The following is a 23,430-nucleotide window of genomic DNA, read 5'->3' on the forward strand; positions in this document are numbered from 1 at the left end:
GTAAACTTGCTACTATTCATAAAARGCATATCACAACAATATAAGGGAGGACTTTCCAAAAGCTATTCCAGTACCTAACTAAATACATTTTCATCTCCAACCCCTTCTCCTGACAAAGGAAAACTAAACAGTTTCCCTTGTAACACCCTTTTACAGACATTAAGACCATTACAACTCKCCTCAGTATTCTCTTTCTCAAACCAAATGAATCCTATTTTTCTTTTATCCTCTTAATATTTGCAGTTATTGTTCTCAATCTCCTAATTAGTTTTAGTAGCAACTAATTTTTTTAGGAATTATACACCTTTTCTCAGTAGGAGGCAAAGAATTTATAGTAGCCAAACTAAATTCCCTTTAGCACAAAGAAAAATGAAACAGACTGCCACACCTGACATTGCATTTGCTGTATATTACATCTGACAAATCTAAATTTTCAAATTACATTGTCAACTTCTTTCCATACAAGAAAATAAATTCCTTCAGTTCTTATACTGCTGCAACATCTMAATTTATCCATACATTTAGGAAATCTTCTCAAAACCAGCATCTTTTCTGTTCCATCTTAGAGTTAASGCACCATGGAATAAACCATCATCCAGAGCCACATACAATTAAATTAGAAAAGTTGGAAGCTGAGTACAGATCTCTTAATTCATTGTCTTTACTTCAGGAAATAGATTTCTTTCTAGCAGAAGCTGGGTCAGAATACAGCACCCATGAGCAATTGATACATCAATATGAAAAAGGTTTAAAATATATATTAGCTATCATTCCCTTAACATGAAACCAAGTTATGTTTTCACTTAGCTGTGATTAACTAAAAAAGAACATGTATAAACTGCTCATTTTTATATTAACTCTAATCTTTCCAGACCTTTGTTTTAATATTAAAGTTTATAAAGTCAAAAAACAACAAAAAAAAAAAAAAAAAAAAAAAAAAAAAAAACAAAACAAAAAACCTTGCAAGTTAGAAACTTGCTAACTCTCCAAAGCCAAAACTAATAGTGAAAGACATTTCCTACAAAATTTGTCTGAAATTTGCTACTACCTTCTTTTAGAAAGAAAATTTTTAAAAAATAAAAACATGAGAATATCCACCTTGCTTTCTGATCCATTGCTTTCTCTTCCGTTAGTCATTAGTTCAAGGATTTCAGGAAGGTGACTGATTAGGGCATCCAAYACCTATTTAAAGAAAGGCTGTATGAAAGAGGTCTGTAAAAGAACTCAACTCCACTTTTAATCCCACCAACATACCCTGCTGACATCTCTTAATTTACATGTTGAAAAAAAAAAAAAAACAAAAGAGATTAATTGCATTGATGAGGACTGGGATATAAAACTGATATTTTAATGTAGTAAGTAATACAAGCATTATAGGCCTCAGTTTTTCTTAATCTGATCAGACAAGTTTTCTACAATGTCCACAGAATACAGTAYTTTAAAATGAAAGTTCATCCTTAAGGAAGATCTGTTTCATCAGGACTTAAGAGCCTCAASAAACAAAAATAAATGCTTTCTTATATTTGTCAGTTGTATCTTAAAAGCAATTTTTCCTGTGTTAAGAAAAAATGCGGTCGATAGACAGAATATATAGCCTATATTAATAGATGAAACCTACTCTCAAACATTGTGAGATTTTTAACTTGGCTAGGAAAGTACAGAACTGAATATTGTTTGTACCAATTCAGATTTAGGTGGTATATAAGATAAAGCTCAATATATTTGTTACTATTCATATAAACATAAAGAGATCAAAACAAGGAATTCTTCAACATCACCAGATATTTCTAAGTCTCAACTTTCAGGTATTCAACTTGAGGAATCTTCTAACGTGGGTCAAAATTTCATAAACTATAAGTAGATGTYCTACAAATACTATTAATTTCCTTTAAAACATCCAGCAAAGGCCACTGAATAAAAAAAGTGCACCTGAATACAAAACTCAGTTTTCCATGCCATACCCAAAGACCTCACAGAAAACAAGAAGGACAGCTACTGGAGTAACTGGTATCAGAGTAAATGGTGATTTTGTCTCGAACATAAATATATCTCTTTTTTTCCATCCAAAAAAGTCACACTRTGTTAACTGCAATATAACTGATGTTCTATGCAGGTTACCTTGGACCAAAACTCTTTCCATAAATCTTGATCTTTGAGCTACACACAACTTCTTCATCTTCTCTTCAATTGGATAATAAAAATAAAAGCAAAAAGACTTAAATGCTATCAACTATTACTTTAATATAGTACCAAACCCAAAACTTTTTAGAGTTTGTTAGGTAATAATGCAGCAATTTAAACTATTTAGAATTAGCATTTTTAAAAGCTAATAAATTTATTGTGTGTTTACTAAATTCAAACACCCTCCTCTTTTCTCCTTTTTATTCACAGAAGGCTGGCATCTTTATGCAGTATCTGTGCAATAGACATAAAAGCTATTAGTCATTTCAAATTATTACTCTACTGTGTTACTGAAGAGTTATTAAACATGAAGATAATCTGCCTCGATGTAACAAGCAAAAAAAAGTTCCAAAAAAAGTGTATTACCTCCAATGACTCATCCTGCAATAGCGTAACCAGCTCTTTATGTATTGTATACACATCAGAATTTAAAAGCTTAGCAACCTAAAAAAATGASAGTAAGACAGCAAGGTGAAACATTTTTTAGTTCTATGGCACCACACCATGTTTACAGCAAGCATGAAGAGACACAGAAAGAATTGTTTAATATCAGCCTCTTAAAGTTATATACTTTCCTTTGATCACATTAAAAATATGCTTATATAAGGAACATGAGTCAAGAAACAAGTCTATTATYTAACTAGGAAACATGCTTTTAGAATTAACTCTATTTCATATCTACCAAAAATGCTTAAGGCTTCACTGCAAGGCTAGAAATTTCCTTGTGGAATATTCAAATGCTGTAAATTAGGCGAGTTAAGAGTCAGCTGCTGTATAACTTACAGAAGATAAAATGCAAAAATTTTCTTAGCCTGTGCTGGTTATAAGTTTCCCGAACTTGCCATCTGAAGTTCTCACTCCTTACTTCTTTGCATTTTTGACTGTGACTTATGTGATTCATAAGTCTCATGTAAATTTTTAAMAAACACTAGCAGTCAATTTCCATGCAATTAAAAAGGTTTTATAGCAAACATAACACAGCTTGAGGAATGAGATTTTTTTTGCCAGAAGGAATATTTAAATCATGTTTTTTAATGTTTTTCTAAGCCAAGTGAAAATAAGAGCTTACTTGCAATCAAGATGTAGCCTTAARGCTACAGAGACTTTTATTTTTTACCATAAATTACTCATTTTTGCCTGTCAYGTGATTTCTTAGTTATGCTGTACAAATTAAATCGAGAACTAAATGTACATTTAGACCAAGGTATAATTTTACAGGATTTTTCAAATGAGCTAAAATACTTTCCTTACACTCAGGCAGTACCTTAATATTGTTATACTTCTAAAACAAAATATTAGTTAGGGTAACATGCTAATTTTACAATTTCAACAATTATGTTGGATTATCATTCATTAAAACAAGGCATCAAGAGGCARTGAGAATTGCAAACCCATACATCTTTCTTATAGTGGTGGAAGTAAAGGCATTTGTTCCTCTACTAGTCATTTCAATGTTTTCAGCAAACTGCTTAATTTACCAAATTTCCCCAGCAACAAAATGGGATCAAAGCTGAGCTCAAGGACCAAAACACAAAGATTCTCAGTAAGACAATACGAAAACATTGAAGATTTCCCTACATGGGTTTCTATACTCAAGAGACTCTATTTTAAYTCTGGCATTCACTCCACATAGCTATTATTACCTATGCACTTGTACATTTTTTTAAAGTTTACGAAAATAGTGGAGTAGAACTTATATAAGCTGAACAGAAATATAAGACTACATAAGCTATGACATCTGCATGAATTTCCAAGTAGTTTCATATTAAATTGAGCATTTCATTTAGATTTGTTCCACATAAATATTCCTCACAGAACACCAGCATACACCAGCAAACTACAGTTCTGAGGGTTTTCAGGTATAAATGGGACCAGTTCCTTTCTCCCATTTGTATATTTTCTAATAGCATCRAAAAACTTCAAATACCATAGTTACTACATTTGTTTGTTTGTGGTACTAGATCATTAAAAGTTTCTTTTAGCATTTGCTCCTTACAATTTGACCTAGCAGTAGTCTCTCGTAGCCAAAATGTTGTACAAATAAAATAATGTGTATATACGAGCTAGATATAGAGAGGTTAGAAGGAACAGAACACCACTGCCAAAAAAAAAATAATTTCAATACGTTTTCTCAAGCCTCTTTATTTTGGTTGAACAGTCACAAATGCAAACTTAAGAAGGAAAACAAAATAAAATAAACCCATGTGAGCAGTAATAAAGAACCATGGTAGACTTACTTCGAAGAAACTCATGGCCATGGTATATCTGACAGGAACTTCGGGRTCATGACAAAGGCAGAAGAATATAGAATAAAGTTCTAAATGGAAGTTCTTTGGATCCACAAAAACAATCATTGCCTGTGGAAGGATAAAGTCCTTTTTTAWCTACACAGGTAAAGGATGACACTATCAGAGATTATCAGATAGATGAGCATGAGAGATAATGGGTTGCTATTTTAAGAAGGAAGTGTGGAGGTTTTGTTGTCCTTGTTAAAACACAGACACCAGATGAAATCTGGAGTTGAGAGCTAAACTGAATTTATGTATCTTCCAGACATGATGCAGGCTTTTTTTCTTAAGAAAAAGACTAAAAGAATGAGATATAAAACCTCAGTTTTACAAATATTGTTAATGTTTCTGTCCCCTAGTAAAAACTGCAACTGGATACTTCAAAAACAAAGAAAATTTTAGCAAGTAGCAAAGCAAGAACCTGAATTTTAATATGATTGTGTTTGTACACATCTTGGTTTTGCTCAAATAAACCAACAGATGTCTACCTACATACAGCGTGCTTGCCTTTAAAAGGCAGAAGAAAAAAATAGTTGTCCACTGGCTCTTGGTGCAAATGTTTTCATTGAATACAAATGCAGAATGTTAAAATACAAAGTAGATTTACAGAAACATGACTGGTGTATTTAAAGACTTCACACAAAATTGAAAAGACTTTCTGTACTCAGGCAGGAACACCACTAAAACATCAACCTAAGAATTCAATCTTTAACTCCCTAGAACGATGTGACATGCAGTGAATATGAAAGTGTGGATTCAAGTGGTTTGAAAGTGGAGACTCTGCTTCACAGACGTTTCCAAAATCCTTTGTGCTAAGAGTTTGGAGAAAATGTGTAGGAAGGAATAACATCAGTAAACTCTTAGAACTGTTTCCTCAGTCAAAAATTGCCAATAATTTTCTGAGGCTCTGCAAAGGATAATATTTCCTGCTAACTCTTTTGGACAACCTCATTAACTGAAATTTTGCAGGAAAGAGATAAAATCAAGCTAACAATGAAGAATTTGGGAATAACTCCTCTATCATTTATGTTGTCCTATTTAGTGAACTATAGGCATGACACAAATTAATATGAAACCTTAAAATATTATTACTTACTGGAAAATTGTAAGCACAGTTCTTCCTCACTGAAATATATTTCTTTTCCTGTTCCAGAGTCTGCAGGTGTAGTTGATTATCATTGTGTCCATTTTCCTGCTGTAAACCCAGGGTGGAAAGCTTCTTATAAAATTCCAAAAACCGCAAGTGCTGTTCAGGAGTAAAAATGCCTCAAAAAGAAAAAAAACCAAACAAAACAAAACAACAAACTTTCCTCATTACAAATGCTATTAACAATGTATCCAAATAAATCTTACTTTAAAATCTATCAAATCTTTCAATTTTATCCCTCCTCTCCCTTCCAACCCCCTTGAATATAGCAGAGTATGATCAGTACACACAAGTACTCAGAACAAACTGGAATACAACTAGCAAGAAAAATTTTAAAACTACAAGTGCATTAGTAATAAGAGAACAATCAAGGAAAGGCTCAACTTTCTACTCCAGGGAGAGAGGAAAGCTATCAGTGATTCGTACCAAGAAGGCTGAAATGCTTAATMATTTTATTTTCTTTTTCAAATTCTACTAGTATCATCAGGCTGAGTACAATTAATTAGTGACAGTGATTCAAGCTTTAAGTAGAGGAGCAACAGGTCAGTGGATCTTAAACAAGAGGTTTTCAAAATGTGCAGAGTCAGATGTGCTTCATTCCAGTATTCAAAATAATTAAGTACTAGTTTCTGAAATCTTAAAATAAGTCAAATAACAGAACAGAAAAAGACTGACATGGTACTGGAAATTAATAGCTGGAGAGAGAAAGGACAAGCCATATAAATTAGTTAAGTCAGGTGACTTTCAAATGTTTGAAAAAAATGAAACAAACAAAAAGAATCTACTACTAAATTAAAAAATAAAATTAAGAAAAAAAAACCAAACCAAAACAAAAAAAACCCCACCCAAAAATAGCAGTAACCAACATGGCAAAAGGAAAACCTGTCAAACTGATTCATTTTCCTTCAAGTATGGGATAATGGGACCCGTGAAATGAAAGAGATAGGAAAGGTCATGACTTTCACAACAAGGGAACAGGAATGAGAGATTAGAAACTCTAAAGGTGTTCCAGAACTGCTTGGAAAAATAACTAAGAGAAAGCTTCCCATGGAAAGTTCACAAGATAGGCAAATGTATAAAGTTGTATCCCAGTTGTGGCACTATTCAGGAATTTCACTGATTTTCTGCATGCTGGACAAGAGACTTTGCTTATTTAATATTCTGAAAGCATCAGCCTAGAACAGAGACTTCTTATTCTTCAGAAGACAGAGTTTAAAATTATTTTAAGTAACTGGAACAGACATATGGTCTTAAAACTTTAGACTATTATTCCATTAGGACAGCAGTAAGGTACCATGCTTAGCCTGATCTGCACCACCTGCACAAGGCCAGGAAAGACAAAGACTAACTAGATGCTAGATTTCTTTTTTAAAAAAGGCAGTTTTTCATACTGAAAAATGTATCTGGCAAGGCACTTGAGGTAACCCTTTCACTTTGTTCGGCTGTCCTGAGCCATAACCCTTCCAGAAAAATATGAACTTGTCAGATGGAGTTCAGAAGTGAAGAAAGATCAAGAATTAGTCATTCAACTGAGAGAAAAGAAGACTGGAAAAACATGATAAATATGACAGGGTGGACTGTCCTAGCTCTCTGTTTCTGAAAATAACAGTTTGGCACTGTGGAACAGCCATTTCAAGGAATTTGTAGTGAAGCAATGGTCACTTTGATAGTCTCTAACATAATCTCTAAGGATGATTTTAAAGACTTGTAGGAAAGACCAAATGTTTTAACAGTCTAGGGGGAAATTATAGTGAAAAGCCATGATTCTGTGCTGTTCCACCACAGGTCATACTTGGTGGGCAGAATTATCAAGGAAAGAGGTGCTGTGCTCAAGTGAAAATTCAAGCACAAATTATGAGTATAAAAACTATGAGTACAGATTTGGCCTCAGCTGCCACTGAGGAATGCACATGCCACTACAGCTCCTTTCTCCCCTAGAGTTCCTTCTGGGCCACACTCTGTACTGTGCCTTAAAAAGGAGATSAAGCACAGAAACAAACATACAAATTAACATCATACTGTTTTCAAAGGTTTCTAGTTTCAAAAATTTAATCATTCAAATCACAAACTCCAGAACACCCAAATAAATCAGTCAAATCAATAAAGATAAAACACCATGAGTCCATGCTTGATCCTGTCTAAACTAAACAAAACCAACAATAAGCAACGAGCAGATGGTCACCCCAAAGAGGAAATTTCCAAAATCTAACTAACTACCATTTAATTTGATACACTCAAATCTGGGTATTTTCCAAGGGGTTTGAATTCTCCAACCTTCCCTCATTTTTAGTATTTTTTAAAAGAAATTAAATCATACCATATAATCCATTACACAATTTCCCTAAATGGAAAGATAAAGAAACTAGGATAGATTCATCTGCTTTAAAGGATTTTTCACAGAACGATTTCACTAATGGGAGAACAGTTTGACTCCGATCATCTGGAAAACAAAAGAAATTTTTAGAGTTAGTTTTCTCAACATTTTTAACAAGAGCACGGAGAGATTGAACCTCTGTAATTAAGAAAAATTTCATTTAACATTCTCAGGATCACTTTTGGCAGGCACCCACTGAACGTACAAAACAAAGGGTAGAGAGAATGATGAACGTGCTAATATAATATAGGTTCTAAATGTAATACTTTGCCTTTTATGTTCATTTGGTTGTTGTTAGGCAAAAGGCATCCCTCAGTAAAGGATGAGGCAGAGAAGAAATAAACAATCACTACCTTCTCCATTCACCAAGAATACAGAGAGAGAAAGAATACTGCAGTACTCCTACAATTATATTTCCTACAATAGTAGGAATACAGGGAGATCAAGACACGACATGACTGTGACAGTAAATAGGAAAATCTGGATATGCTGCAAGTTAATTTTTTAAACCTACTGAGAAGTGTTTCAAAATATTTTGGTACACAATAAATTCAGAGAGAAACAAAATAATTAAGGACACAAGAAATAAATTATATAATCTGAAAACTTAAGTCAAATCCAAACACTCTGCCTCCTTATAAAATAAATGAGCAAATATTTAAAGAAATGTAAATAATAAAATGTATATAATAAAATAATTGCATTAAAATGTTTGAGTTTTAAATGGAATATGACTTTTTAAGATATATCAACACCAAAATTCAGCAAATAATTGTTGCTGAACAAATTTATGTTGGTCTGAAAGAATTTTGATAATGTGTGAGAGAAACTCTAGGATGTAATTTTSGGTCATCTACCTTCAAAACTGTTCATTTGCTAGTTCATGAAAGCAAAACCCACACAAACCCAATTTCTAGAAACACATTCCTTACAAATCTGTAAATAACCCCTGATTACTTTTTCTGAGCTTTTTACAGTAACACAAAGCAGTAGTTATAGCAGGGAATGGGGGAGGAGGACTGAAGACTGAGAGGTGCAAAGAGAAGCACAAACTTGATAGCTTCAATCCAAAGGCTCAGTGATTAGAAAATTAACCTACTGTCACACTTAGTGATATAAACACTGCTAAAAAGTCCATTTACAGTATTCTCCCCAAAACTATATAATTTTTTCTTTTCCTTATCCACTCCCCTGCATGGCATAATTATGACCACAGATCATAGTAATTCTTCACCAAGCTCCTGTACAACATGYATTTGTTGAGCCAACATTTTGTACTCTATTTCTATTCAAATAGCACTATATTCATTAACTAAATTCTAGCAATACAATATTCCCATCATTTATACAGTAATTTCACTCATTCCATTTAGGCACAATACATCAGAAACCCAGAATATGATAATTGATTTCATGGATAACTAGTTCACCTCCCTTAAACCTTTCTGCATATAGAGCACTGCAAGACATGAAATAAAAGGAAATAAAAAGGACAAAGCAATAAACAAAATAAAATCAGAAATGTCTGAATAATGCAGACAGAATAAAAAACATTTAAATACAAGATGCACTAGAGCACTAAGAATTGGGCTAGTAAATCTAAATTAAATTCTCACCTGCATCAAACATATCRAGCAGATTCACTAAGGTCTCAAAAGCTGCCAGGCGTACACTGCTGCCCTCATCTCTTGCCAGTTCCACTAACTCAGGAAGCACCACAGTTTTTGTTAGTTCTGTCCTGCAATGTGAAGCAAGCAATCAAAAGAAAACTTAAAATGAAACAATATTGATTCTGGCAGGGAAAGAGATCTGGAATTTTAAAATATTCGTTCACAGGAGACCAATCCTGTGTGCAACTAGAGTTTTCTTTTTTTAGAGTTACAGAGTTTTTCAATCCTATGCTGTAGGATATATCCTTCACTATGAATAGTGAAGGCCTTCAAGCTTCAAACCGAATTTGAACTGAAATTTTCTTACAAAACCCTTTTAGCACCCTTTCTCAAAACACTGCACAGTAATTATTAAAACTGCTAATACTTGCCAGAATTTTTAAATAAGCTAAATAACACCAATGGATAATTGAGATGATTTCAAGAAGTTATAAATGAAGTCATTATTTACAAAAACATGTCGAGTTTATGGTTCAGCAATTTTACTATAAAAGAGAAAGAGAAATCTAAAAGTGGAAAAGAGACAACTGCCAACAGCCAATTCCAAAGAACACATCTGTACGCTCCAAATTCGTTATTGAGCATGCATGAATTCAGCAATTTTAAAAGGATTTTTTAGCTTACCATTTTAAAGGAAGATTTTGCATTTAACATCAGTTAGGCAAATTGTACTCACCCTATCCCTCGAGCTACATGTTCCAGTTGCCGACACATGCAAGTTCTAACTTCATATTCCACATCTTGGCACAGTGATTTTACCAATGGAAGAATCTCTCTTTTAATACTAAAAATGTGAACATTTTACATTAATATATAGAACAAGAATATACAAAATCCATTGAGTAGTACTGAACTTTACTCATATATTGCTTGTTTATCCCATATATTACTAATTTATTACACATAGTAAATTATTTTTGTGATAATTTGCAAATAGAAAATAATATTGTACATTGGATGCCAATATGTGCTTCAAAGAAACAGGAAAAGGAGTATTTACTTTCATTATCATGTGCTCATATTTCATATATTATTTCTTAGAAACCACAAAAATAGTAGGTAGGCTACTGTAGTAGGATGCTATCCACATTTAATAACCATCTTCAGTATAATTTCTGAATAGCCACTCAGAGAATACAAACAATTATATAAATGGAAATGCAAATCCCAATTAAATGTCTGTAATACCTCATCTTTGAGATGCAGGTATTACCCAAGACATAATTGGGAAGAATGGAAAAAAAGAATTTAGATTAAAAGCTTAGATACTGCAATCCCTTCATGCAAGTAGACCAAGMATTCATATTAAATCAATGGCAGATACAAAATAAAAATTTTCGTTTCTATTTCAGTAAAAACACATATTACAACTTGGCAGAATTAGCCATTGTATTTCCTTTCACTGCCCAAGATTCTGTCATGAGTATTCACAAAATGTCTCTTAMACAAATCCTTATGTTTTTGCAAAACTCAAGATAAATAATATGTACATACATACAAGCAAAAAATTTCAAGCCACTTGAAAGCCTCCATTCATTCCAGTGAAAATTAATTTATTTCTTACAGAAAAATTTAGCCTCAGGTTTCAAAAAATGTAGTCTTGGAAATTCGGTATTTCAGAATGCCCAAAAAGAGGGGCTATATAAAAAAAAAAAAAACTTTGTTACTTGGAACACTGGCAGAAAAACTAATGTTCTGTGACAAGGGCAGGATATAAAGCAACCTGGGAGTAACATCAAATACAAAGTTTTTAATTATAGTATAAGTTCCATGAGGAAAAACTGTGCCATTCTGAAGAAGAAAGTGTAGATACGCTTATTTATTGCCTACTCTCAAGGACTCCTCTAAGCCTGTACAAAGAGCCCTATTGAAAGGGGACTGTGAGTGTGTCCTGAATTTTACTCAGTTTGCCACATTCTAAACATGGACCCAGCTCTATTTTCTGGCCTCTGAGCTGCACTCAGAGCTCTCTACCAAATGAACAAGATGTCCGAGAAAATTCTCAGTTAYCTTCTTAAAATGTAGTGCCTGTGCACAAAAGGTGCTTTTATCTGTTTACTGAAATGAGAGCATTACTACTTCTGAACAGCAAGAAATCATGTTGAAGAAACACACCAAAAGATGTGATTATTATGGCCACTAATTAACACTACTGTATTTTCACGTAAGATTCTAAATAATCTGTAAASTCACTTATTTCCACAAGAATGTGACAACAAATAAATGCAACTGGTAGGACAGAGTCCTAGAAATTCGGGATATAAAGATTTGGAAGGCTTTGGTAACATTCTCAAAAAATACTACTCTACACGTTCATTAACTTTTGAATGTCCAACAAGTATGGTCTAAACAGCAAATGAAGATTTAGATAGTTTCCTTTTGGCTGCTTATAGTTCTTCTTAATTGAAGAAAAAAACCATAATCTAAAGAAATTTATTCCTAARTATCTTGTCATATTGTCCCATTCTTCTTTTCTGTCATGAAGAATTCGTGCATTTTGGAAAAGATCCGTATCATTAGAGTTGACTTCTTCAGCTAGACAGTTCCTGTGCATTCAGCAGCCCACATGGATTTCTATCGTATTTTAAAGTTGTGCCTGATTGCCCAGATAGGAAACACATTTGATGAAGTGGTCCTGCTATAATAAACCTGGGTAAGCTGTCCAAGGAACGTACCACACCGCTCTGGGCAGATGAGTTACTCAGATTTACTTCCATCAATGCACCCTCTTCTGTCCAGACTAACATCAATGCACCCTGTTCTGTCCAGACACTGAATATAAGGGCTAGAAAACATCAGGGAACAGCAGCTCCTGATATATCTACATTTTTGTTGGGGATGGGAAAAAATACATGCACATGCTAAATTTGGTTACATAATAAAAAATTAGGAATGGAATTCTGTTTATGACATGACACTCTAAGGAGATGAAGGTTGTGTTTTGTGCCTGTTAAGTYGCAGAGAAATCCACTATGTGGTTTATTTTCTGTTAAGAAAAACAATATGGAAAAATGGCTTCAAAATGGTATCCATTCAAATTCGTGAAAGAATATGCAAGTTATAAAAGTTATAAAATGATGGCCATTAGCAAGTCTGAACATGGTAGTTAAATAATGAAAAGGATCTGTAAAAAGAGAACATTTCATTTTTGCAATAAAATGTACTTTCCTTGTACTAATTTTTGTCCACTAACAAAGAAATACTGGTTTAAATTTTGGAATGAAAATATATATACAGTCTACTTACATATGAGCTTCAAATTTGTTAGCTACTTTTCCCATGATTTTACAGCTAACTAAGCGGGATTGAAGTGTTGGAGAAAGCTGTGCTTTGGAAACAAGTGGATTCAAGATCTACGCAGAAAAAAAAGGAAGAAATATGAGCAAAGCAATTGTAAAATGAGCAAAACAATTGCAAGCATTAAATAAAGTATTCCTCTTCTTAAAAAAAAAACAAACCTAGGAAAAACACATCACAAATGTCCTTAACCTTTTCACTGAATTAATCAGTACTAACAGTAATGGTGCCTATGCACATTAATAGTCCATTTTGTTTAAATTACATCTTTAAAATTACATTGTAATTAGATTTGAAGCGACTAGAATAATTTCATTGTTTCTTCCAACCTAATTTTTTACCCTGTGGAAGTTTATTTTTTAAACAGTTCTGGATTTGACTCTTATTTTAATGAGAACTTTTATACTACTCAAACAATCATATATTTAAATCTCCATATTGTTTTAAATTATAAACACAGTATATATGCCTGTTGCAAAGCTTTTAAACTTAACAAAATATGAATACTTAGAAGTGAATAAATTAGCTGACTAAAGGGGACTGGCATTAAAACTTAGTGACAGATTTTCTTCTTCCTTCTTGAGCTACTCAGTGAAAAATTAAGTGTATTTGCTGTGTATCAGCAATTTGGTACATCAAGAACAACTGAGRTACACTAAGGAATGTATCTCCAGCATTCAGTTCCATTTAGCAGATATCAAAATATTAGTCTAATAGTAAACAAAACACAGTTTYTTTGTGAAGAGTCAGCTACTTCCCTGTAAACCAAAATAGGATACAGGAAAACACATTACTCAGAATACAAAGTGCAGTGGAAGTGCTACAGTGCAGTGGAAGTAAGTGTTGACTTTATTGCTGAAGAACATTACTTTTTTAAGGTGACMTTCCTGTCTTTTCACACATTGATCTCTTACAGTGTGTTCCACCATCATTGCCATTCTTACAGGTACAGAACTGCCACAAATCTTACTGAGGTAAATAAAATTTGCAGGGAAACAGTCTTAGAACCTTAATATTATTTTTTGCAAGCACAAGTGAGAGATTATTATTACCTCATGTCTCACAGTTTCTTTTGGTAAAGCTTCTATTACAGGAAGAAGAGTTTCTAACCATGCATTGCTGACACCTGTTTAAAAGGAATTATATGTGATATGTTAATATTGTATATGCAACAACTAAAACAAAACATACATCAGTTTTATAAAAATTGCTCTAACTTTTTACATACACAACTTCTAGGAGCTATGTATCTGAAAGCCACTAAATTAACATTTAAGACTTCAAACTATGAAGTAGGATAGGTAAGAAGGAGGTCTGTCCCCATTTGTTTTCCCTTTCCAATTCCTATATAAAATTAATAATGACTCTGATTGCTTTGTATAGCTGATTTCCCTCATTTAGAAGGACAGTCTTTTCTTATGCCCACTGAACATTTTTAGTTCCACAAGTGGCCTTCTTTTTTCTTTTCTATTCTAAAATTAGTGTCGAAGAAAATAATATTAATCCTCCCTCCATTTCTCAGCCCCAAAATGTTGATACTTCAGAAGATGGTCAGACCCAACAACTTTGGGATTTAATCCTTCAGACAAAGTGAGAGTGGCTTGTTTTGCTTCAATCAGAATTTCATTTAAATATCAGCATGCAAGTGGTCATCATGCAAAAATATTTTCATTCGTGCAAGTCTAGACACAAAGTCACAGTGACTGCACTCACTGTTGAGACAGTATTGTAGGGTCACTAAGGAAACAAAACATGTAGAAATCATCAGTCATCAGAGTAGCTGTACAGCCCTGACCTGCATCTCTGTGTTCCAGGTTCTGGAGAATAATGTGTAGGAAGGAATGGGAGTACGTATGAATGGACACCGACTCCTCTTGCAGAACAGTCAAAAAAGAAACAGCAGCTGTTAACTGCATTTCCACTCCTGCAACATGCAGAACCTCCTGTATAATTATAAATTATAACAATTTAGAGAGAGGCTGAAATCTACTGAAAGAACATCAAAATTTTTACATTCATTTTTAGAATTAATTTGCAAGAATCTGGGTCAACTATAAAATTCTCTGTAAAATTATTTTCTCTTAACAGCAATTTATTGCARACATTAGATTTTCTTAAAGCATGAATTTTCTAAGAAGAAAGATTAATTAAAATATTCTTGTGACTTTAAGTTTCATCAATACATATGCTTGGATTTTTCTACTTTACAAAATGAGAGTAAAAACAGACCAGCCAACAAACTGTGCTTCTCCTCTTTAGGCACATGAATTAAAAAGAAGTGTTTCATTCATTCAATGAGAGACACTACAGTAGCAGAAGGCAATTTAAATTTCATCCCTTGACAACATGGAATGCAAATGAAAAAGTACATATACATTGTCTAAAGAATAAAGCAAGATTTACTAGAATTTTTATCTAGATAACTAAACATTTAGTACTTCTGAGCTTTACCACACAAGAATATAATTAATTAGGTTGTCTTTAAAATCACCCAATCATAAGTTAAACAAAGATAATATGTTGAAATGAAATGGTTTTCTTTTAATTTAAAAAAGGCAATTTAAAATTTAAATTTCATATGTACACTCATACCTTGCAGGATGCATTCTGTGAAACAGAATTCATTGTAAGTATTAGTAATTGTAAATACCTATCAACTAAGTGAACATTCCATTTGTTCACTTTTCTAAACATATTTCTCCGTTTCATAAGAAAATAAAAAGTTCATTATTCTACTACTAAAGCATTACACTCATTTTACAAATGATCCCAAATTCAGTAAGAGTTGAAAGCCCATACTTCCTACTTAGCACTTTATATATGTGTGTTTTTTCTTTTTTTAAGTGCTTGAGTTGGACAGTGTTTTCTCAGATCACTAGCCAAAAATAAAAAATAAGCTGGTCTTTAAATTTAAAATAAAAATAAGCCTGGATCAGATTAAAAAAAAAAAAAAANAAAAAAAAAAAAAAAACCACCATACATTATGCACCTAAGTGCATGGTTGCTTATGGATTGGACAGGTGCACTCTTCACTGGGCTACAAACTGGGTTCAAGGAGTGTTGGTGAATGGAGTTACATCCAGTTGGCAGCCAGTCACATGTAGGGATCCCCAGGRCTCACTGTTGGGACCAGTCCTGACCAAGGCCAGAGGTCTGAGGTTCAACAGACACAAGTGTCAGGTCCTACCCTTGGCTCACACAAGCCCCATGCTGTGCTACAGGCTGGGGGAAGAGTGGCTGGAAAGTTGCTTTCTTCACTGAAAAGGTGGTCAGGCACTGGAAGAGGCTGCCAGGGAACTGGTGGAACTCCCACTCCTGGAAGTGTTCAAAAGGCATGTGGATATGGAACTTGGGGACATGGTGAAAATGGTGAAATTGGACTCAATAATCTTAGGACTTTTCCAACTTTAATGATTCTATTACTCTAAGTATTATATATCAGAGACATTTTGCTGAGAAAACACTTTGAAAAAAACTGAGAAAACATCTGAGAAATTACTATTTGACTTGGTAAAAACCAAGAAGTTTTCATTCTACAAATGAAAAACATACTGTATGTGCAAATGTATAATTATTAGTTTATCTTGTATCAAGAACCATAACTTATCTCTCAAGGCCTGTCTCAGTTTACAGCCATGTTTCATTCTAAAAGGATTCTCTGTGTCCTTGCTCCTTCAAATGAAAAACAGAAACACGCACTGTGCTGCCTACCAATGCAAGATTTGCATTCAACAGCTATGGAAACTGCCTTCTTATTTCCACAGACTATCTCTGTCCTTGTTCCTCCATCGTTATTACAGCCACAGCCAAGAAAGAATAATGCCACCTGCTGATTCCATATTTTGCATGTTTTTGGGATCAGAATAGCTATCCATACTGCTCTGGGATGCTGTGCCAGGTTAACATTTGGACTTGATGAACTTAAAGGTCTTTTCCAACCTAAATAACTCTGTGATTCTATGAATTCAGCGTTCTGTATATATTCACTGCGTAGGCAATACAAACAGGATTACTTACCAACAAACAAAGTTTCCAAATAGTCTCCTCCACTGATCCACATAACTCTGGATAGTCATGTGTGAGAACACATTCTCTGGATGTGCCTCCTCATGGACCTCGGGAGACATTGAAATATAAATTTCTAGACTGCTTACACACCTGCGTTCACAGATGTTTACACTCAGAACTGTCCAGTTCTGTATTTGGAAATGTATGGGTCTCTTCTTTCCATTTTCATACAACCCAAGTAATTTAAATTTAATTAATATAAATGTATTTTTTTTTTAGAAAGTAATGTATTTTCTATACATGGATACACCATAAATTTTCGCTCCAGAGTAAAAAGCTCTCCCTGTCTATCTTATTCAGACAAGTGTATTTAATTGAATTTAAGGGTATTAGAATGTTCTTAACTATTCTAATGTCTTCAAGTTAAACTCAGGCAGCAAAATTTAAAATTTAGACAGCCTGGTTTATTTCATAATTGCAAAACAGAAAATTCACCTCTAGTTTAAAAGCACATTTTGTCCTGCAACAACAGAATTCTCTTGAAAGAATGTTGCAAGCAGAAATAATAGTCAAATCATTTCAGTAATTGCATTGATATGATAGAAATTTTAATTTAAGACTAAAAGACACAGAAATAATGGMGATTTCAGAAGCTCAAGGATACAATAAAATGGACCTTAAAATCAATGTTAAGCGTAAGGAAGGATGAAAATCACCCCATCTTTTCTTAAACGTCTAAATCAGCTAAGGAAAAGAAAAGCTTTCAAGAGGAGGCTGGTATATTAGGAAAATAACTAACAGTGAAAATGAGTTTGGAACTAATCAGACAACAGTGAATAAAGCTTGATGTATACACGACAACAAGAATAAGCATAGTTTGCTGCAATCACAGCATTTGGAAAGATGTCTTCTTAGTCAATCAGATAGACACCTGCAATATCCCTCCATCACTTTTGGTTTCAGAGCCCAAAGACAGAAAGCAGTAAAAAATACTATTAACATCATTTGAAAAGAAAGATTTCGTGCACAAAGAGAAATGCTAGTAAGAATGTCTAAACTTTCTTTAAATCTGCATTTCAATGACTTCCAAGGTTCATGAGGAGGTGCATGCAGAAATCCAGAGTCGGGTTCTCTATGCAAAAGAACACATACAAGGATGCAACTTCATTTTAACTGCAGAATTTAATTAAAAATTTCCCTAATCTCATTCCTACATTAATGTTTAAATTATATACTGTATGTTTATTTAAACAGCAAAATACTGACACTTAATTCAATAATTACTTACGTATGTCACATTTATTGATATATTGATTTTCCTCATCTCAGACCCAAAACATGTTAAATATATAGCATGTTTGATATMATTTTAATTTGATTTCACAGAATGATAAGCAATTTGCATATACCCATTTCTATATCACTGGAAGTAACCAGGTTTATCAATTTCTCAAGAATGAAATACAAATTTGCAATGTATCAAGACTGAACATTCCTTACATTTCTTTTTCTTCATCTGCTTTACCCTCAGCTCTAACAAAACCATTATTTATTTTTGCTTTGGGTTTCGGCTAGTATGCTAAGTAAGTACAGTGGTTTCCTTATGCAATCATATGGTGACAATACTTTCAAATAAAGAGCCCTCTGAAACTACTACACAATTCATTTTTCATGTGCCAATTTGATTTCACAAGTGATTACTCCCAACCTAAAGAAGCAGAACCAAGTGCAATAATTTAAATCAGCTTATTTCCCTGCAATGGCAGAATAAATTTGTGAGACTCTAACCACAGTTGTATTCAATTATGCCATTACAGACTATAAAAGTTTCCATTTAAGGGCCTGAATGATTCCTCCAATAAAAACAAGGATAAGAAAAATAAATAGGTCAAGTTAATAATTCCAAATACTGTTTTGCAGTTAAAAGTGGCTACAACAGAATTTTGCTTCTATTACAGATAAATTAGGTTAGACAACAGAACTGCATTGAAAAGCTTTATAAGAGCATTGCCACAGAAAGGAACTTAATTCATATACATTCCACAGAGATTCATTTAATAAAGCTTAAATGTGAAAGGAACACTTGAATTTAGACTGACCTCATTATATTTTACTTTTTTACCTCTGTCTGGAGCCCATTAACTTAGGTTTCATTTAATTTATCATCTACGAAGGCATCCAGTTTGGGTTTAAATGACACCGTAAGATGAAAACCACACTACTTTTCCCAGTAATTTCCTCAAAGATTGATTGCATTTATTATCAAAGTTGTCTGCTTCATTTAAAATATTTCTATCTTCAATTCCTAATGCTTCTTCCTTCATATACTGTTTTCAGTTGGATGTCTTTAACATTATACAGGAAGATACTTTTACAAAGAAACTAAGTACAGCCTGATCCAAGATCACACTGAGATCCAAATCCCACTGTACAAATACTTTCCAGGCTCTAGGCCCTATTCATGGAAATGATCATACTTTCAAATATTTTCTTCATCCCTATATAAAAAAGCTTAAACCTAGAATCAAAAACCGTATTCCCTTGCTAAACTTTTAATTGAAGACAGGCYAAGACCAGCACTTCCCTACAGCCTGAAAAATAAGGGTAGAAAATCCCCAGTGTTCCTTATTACTCCTTAATTTCAGGAAGAATTCTGCTCTCAAAGTAGAAAAGCAGAAGCAAAAAAGGATTCAGTACAGTAAGCATAAAAAAACCAAACCAACTTTTCTTGAAACCAGTAGTTCGGTTTAGAAAAACTGCATTACATATGTCAGAATAACGTGGTAGCAACTGTAGATACTTGGTGTAAATCGAAGGGTTTCCATGTGCTTTGCAACTTCAAGTGATCCTGCTCAAAGGACTTATACACTCATAGACACTCAAGCAAAAGGCCTATTGACCTACATCCTATAGCACAGAATATATATACCTAGAAGCACTTTAATGTTTTCTAAACAATCAGTCTTAGTCCTGAGGAGAGCTATTTCTTTACTACTTGCTGAATTTAAATAAACAGAAGAAAGCTGGAACAGCTGCTCTTAAGGATCAGGAGTTTCTTGAGATCGCAGAGGTTTTAGGAGATAATATGCAGTTGAGAGGTGATGTCTGATATTCACAGAATGGTTGAGGTTGGAAGAGTCTTCTAGGGGTCATTTTGTTCAATCTCACTGCTCAAGCAGGGCCAGCTATWGCTAGGATATGCCCAGACTGTTTTTGAACACCTCCGAGGAAGGAGAAAATAACATCTCTGGACAACTTGTGCCACTGCTTGGTCATCCTCACAGTGAAAAGCTGATTCCTGATGTTCAGAAGAAACCTTGTGTTTCTGTTTGTGCCCATTGCCTCTAGTGCTGTCAGTGGGTATCACTGCAAGAGCCTAGCTCTGTCTTTGCTTTGTCAGGTATTTGTATTTGTTGATAAGGCCCTCTCCAACTGTCTTCTTCTGCAGGGGTCCAAGGGGTCTTTAGCATTACTAAGTTTTGCATTTGCATTTATAATTTAGTTTGTTCTTATTTGGCTAAGGCTGCTCCTTTACCTACACCTTAAAATGAACATGTACATTTCTTCTAGGCAAGGTTTCATATCTGGGGCAGAGTGGAAGAACAAAGACGTATCACCTCCACAATCACCGAATCACAGAATGGTTTGGGTTGGAACTGACCTTCAAAAGTCATCTAGTCCACTCCCACAGCAATGAGCAGGAACATCTTCTGCTAGACCAGGCTGCTCAGAGTCCCATCCAATCTGACTCGAAACATTTCCAGAGATGGGGCACCTACAACTTCTCTGGGCACMCTGTTCCAGTGTTTTACCATCCTCATGGTAAACTGAATCTATCATTCTTTAGTTTAAACCTAYTGCCCCTTGTCATATCTGAAAAGGCACTGCCAAAAAGCCTGTCCTCATCTTTCTTTTAAACCCTCTTTTAAGTATTGAGAAGTCACACTAAGGTCTACCCAGAGCCTTCTCTTCTCCAGGTTAAAAAAACACAAATATCCTTATACAAACATATCTCTATTTAAAATCACTGTATAACATTCCATCACCACTAGCAGTGACTTACTAAAAATATGGAGGGCAGCATGTGAAATTCCACAGACAGCTAAAAGCAAATTATACTCTTTTGGACAACACCATGAAGATTTTAATGTATTGATGAACGGAGATTGAGAACATCAGAATGAACCATTATGACTGCATGGTCCTCAAAAAGAATTCTCAAAAAGCTGTCAAAACACTGGTAAATCTTTAGAACATGTAAGTAGTATTCTGCTTTTTTTCCCCCTGTTGTAACTATTGAAAGAAATATATAATACCTGTAATACTTTGTAAATTCAGGAACTGAACATGGAAGGACCTACTGGACATACACCTCTTAGACTGAAAGTTTGCAATAAAAGCAGGATTWTTTTTTCCTTTGTTAAAATACTTAAACTGGCAGAAAAAGATACATTCAAACCTCAATACAAAAAACTTACTCTGATTTTTGGTAAAACCCGACGAAGTGTTTCTGCAGGATTCTGTCGCATCAGGACTGGAAGATTTGCCACCACACTTGTTCCTTGGATATCCTGACCAGAACTTACAAAAATATAAACATACATTACTCACTATGGTGATTACAAGCTCACAGGCTTTTCATGTAAGTAAAGAGAGGCTTTTTTTTTTTTTTTTTGGTAATAGGTGGTAGAAGACAACATTAAAAAATATCAACCATAAAAGCTATTATATAACATATAATATATGATATAAATCATATTTCTTACATGAAATGGTTACACTTCAGTATGCAAAGCTACTAAACTACAGTTTACACTGTAGTATACAAAGCTACACTAAAAATTTCATTTTTAGTGTAGCTTTCCATAAAAACATGAAACTTCTGAAAGACCTTTCAAAATCACAGGATCAAGGCAGGGGTCTCGTGGAATCATTTGTATTATAGCAATGCAAGGGATAAACTACAGGAAGAAAGTTTATATATATAAACTATATATATACAAATAGAAGATATACATGAAAACTACACACAATGTACAACATTTTAACAGAAATCTACCATTATTTCCTTTTTGTAGGGAAAACAGTAAGATGTACAGTCAAATGCATAGAAATGTGATTAAGAAAGGATTCAAAACTTGGTTAAATTAGAGATCTTGTATCTTTCTCCTCATTCTGTCTCTCTCAATGAATCCCACAATTGAAAAAGGAAAAGAAAAAAAAGCAGGATAGGAAGGAAATGGTAGGCAGCAATGAAAAAAAGTATGAGGTGAAAACAAAAATTACTCAAGAGGATAAACTCCTAGAATAGAATCAGAAAGCAAAAGGGTCTGGATGCCAAAATTAAAATTAAAACTAAACATAAACACATCCTTTTCCTTTGGCAGGGCATGCATACCTTTGTGTTATCCAGTAGTAATGCAAAAGGCCAAGGTAACTTGTAGAAGCTATTTAATTGAAAATTTCATTCATTTTGAATCAAGATGAAAGAAACCCTAACTGCTAAAAAATGCAAACAAAATGCTACATTTAACCATCAAAATATAAAGAAAAGAGAAGTATTTCCCTTTAAACCAGAAATTCTTTTTATCTGGCTTACTGCCAATTAAGAATGTGAAGCAGGAGGCATTTCAACACCTACACAGTCTGTAATTTTCCTACTGCAGATTTTTCTCCTATTTCTACTAAAAGAGCTGCACCATAGATTTTCTTTAAATATTAAAGACTTCAGAATTATAGCAAATTATTGCTAAAAGCTTGAATGTACACATTTTTTTACTAATAAACAAATTAAAATAGATGCTAAATCTTTTCTTCAGAGTCACAGTAAGCTCAATGTTATGCAGGCACTATTCCTTTATTAACAGTGCTAACTATATTAGAACACAACACAACCCTATACTTAGAAGCAATTTACTCAACCTCTTTTGTGCTAGCAAAATCCACATACCATTTAAATATAAAACTTCAGGACTCATCTTCTGMGTTCATCCTACAGGACATCCCAGCACTTTACAATGCTGGGAATCCTCATGCAGGGAGGAAAGCTCTCATGCCCCAACACTCCTGTTCTAACACTTTCTCCTTCTGCAACAGCATCTGCTTGCTGCTGGCCAGTGGTACCAGACTTGCTCGAACTGCAAGACCCATTGCAAAGCACTTTTCAAACACTTCTCAAGCACAAACACAGCACTAAGCCTCTCCCTCTAGCCCGTGCATTTGGTTTTACTTGTTTCTTCTACCATCATAAAATCAAGTCCACATAATGTTTGGGACACCTTGAGACTTAAGCAAACTTCCCTAGAAACCATATWCAAATATATGAAAGACAAAAAAGTGAAGTCAGCTTGAATTTGTGAAGGGAAAATCAATCCTGACCAGCCAACTTGACGACTGTCAAGCCAATGATGATTGRCTGAGATGGAGGAAGTTGCTTAACTCATTTTAGCAAAGCTGTTGACATTG

General features: G+C 33.9%; 1 protein-coding gene across 3 annotated transcripts in view; it reads right to left on the minus strand.

Moving 5' to 3' along the window:
* The window catches only part of PPP4R4 (protein phosphatase 4 regulatory subunit 4), a 60,248-nt gene that overhangs the window by 15,365 nt on the left and 21,453 nt on the right, over positions 1–23,430 (minus strand). The window contains exons 3-13 of one of the 3 annotated variants that reach the window (XM_057386736.1): positions 21,444–21,546; positions 14,753–14,900; positions 14,010–14,083; positions 12,907–13,013; positions 10,337–10,444; positions 9,607–9,728; positions 7,934–8,056; positions 5,566–5,735; positions 4,419–4,538; positions 2,548–2,625; positions 1,099–1,182 (exon numbers count right to left, since the gene is read on the minus strand). In XM_057386736.1, coding sequence (XP_057242719.1) covers positions 1,099–1,182; positions 2,548–2,625; positions 4,419–4,538; positions 5,566–5,735; positions 7,934–8,056; positions 9,607–9,728; positions 10,337–10,444; positions 12,907–13,013; positions 14,010–14,083; positions 14,753–14,900; positions 21,444–21,546 — 1,237 coding nt within the window. Of the gene's footprint in view, positions 1–1,098; positions 1,183–2,547; positions 2,626–4,418; positions 4,539–5,565; positions 5,736–7,933; positions 8,057–9,606; positions 9,729–10,336; positions 10,445–12,906; positions 13,014–14,009; positions 14,084–14,752; positions 14,901–16,974; positions 17,073–21,443; positions 21,547–23,430 lie in introns of those variants that run through there. The other 2 variants (XM_057386737.1, XM_057386738.1) reach the window with 2 other exon arrangements.

Source organism: Malurus melanocephalus, unplaced genomic scaffold (genome assembly GCF_030028575.1).
Source record: "Malurus melanocephalus ecotype Western Australia unplaced genomic scaffold, MMel_1.1 scaffold_1043, whole genome shotgun sequence".
NCBI lineage: Eukaryota > Metazoa > Chordata > Aves > Passeriformes > Maluridae > Malurus > Malurus melanocephalus.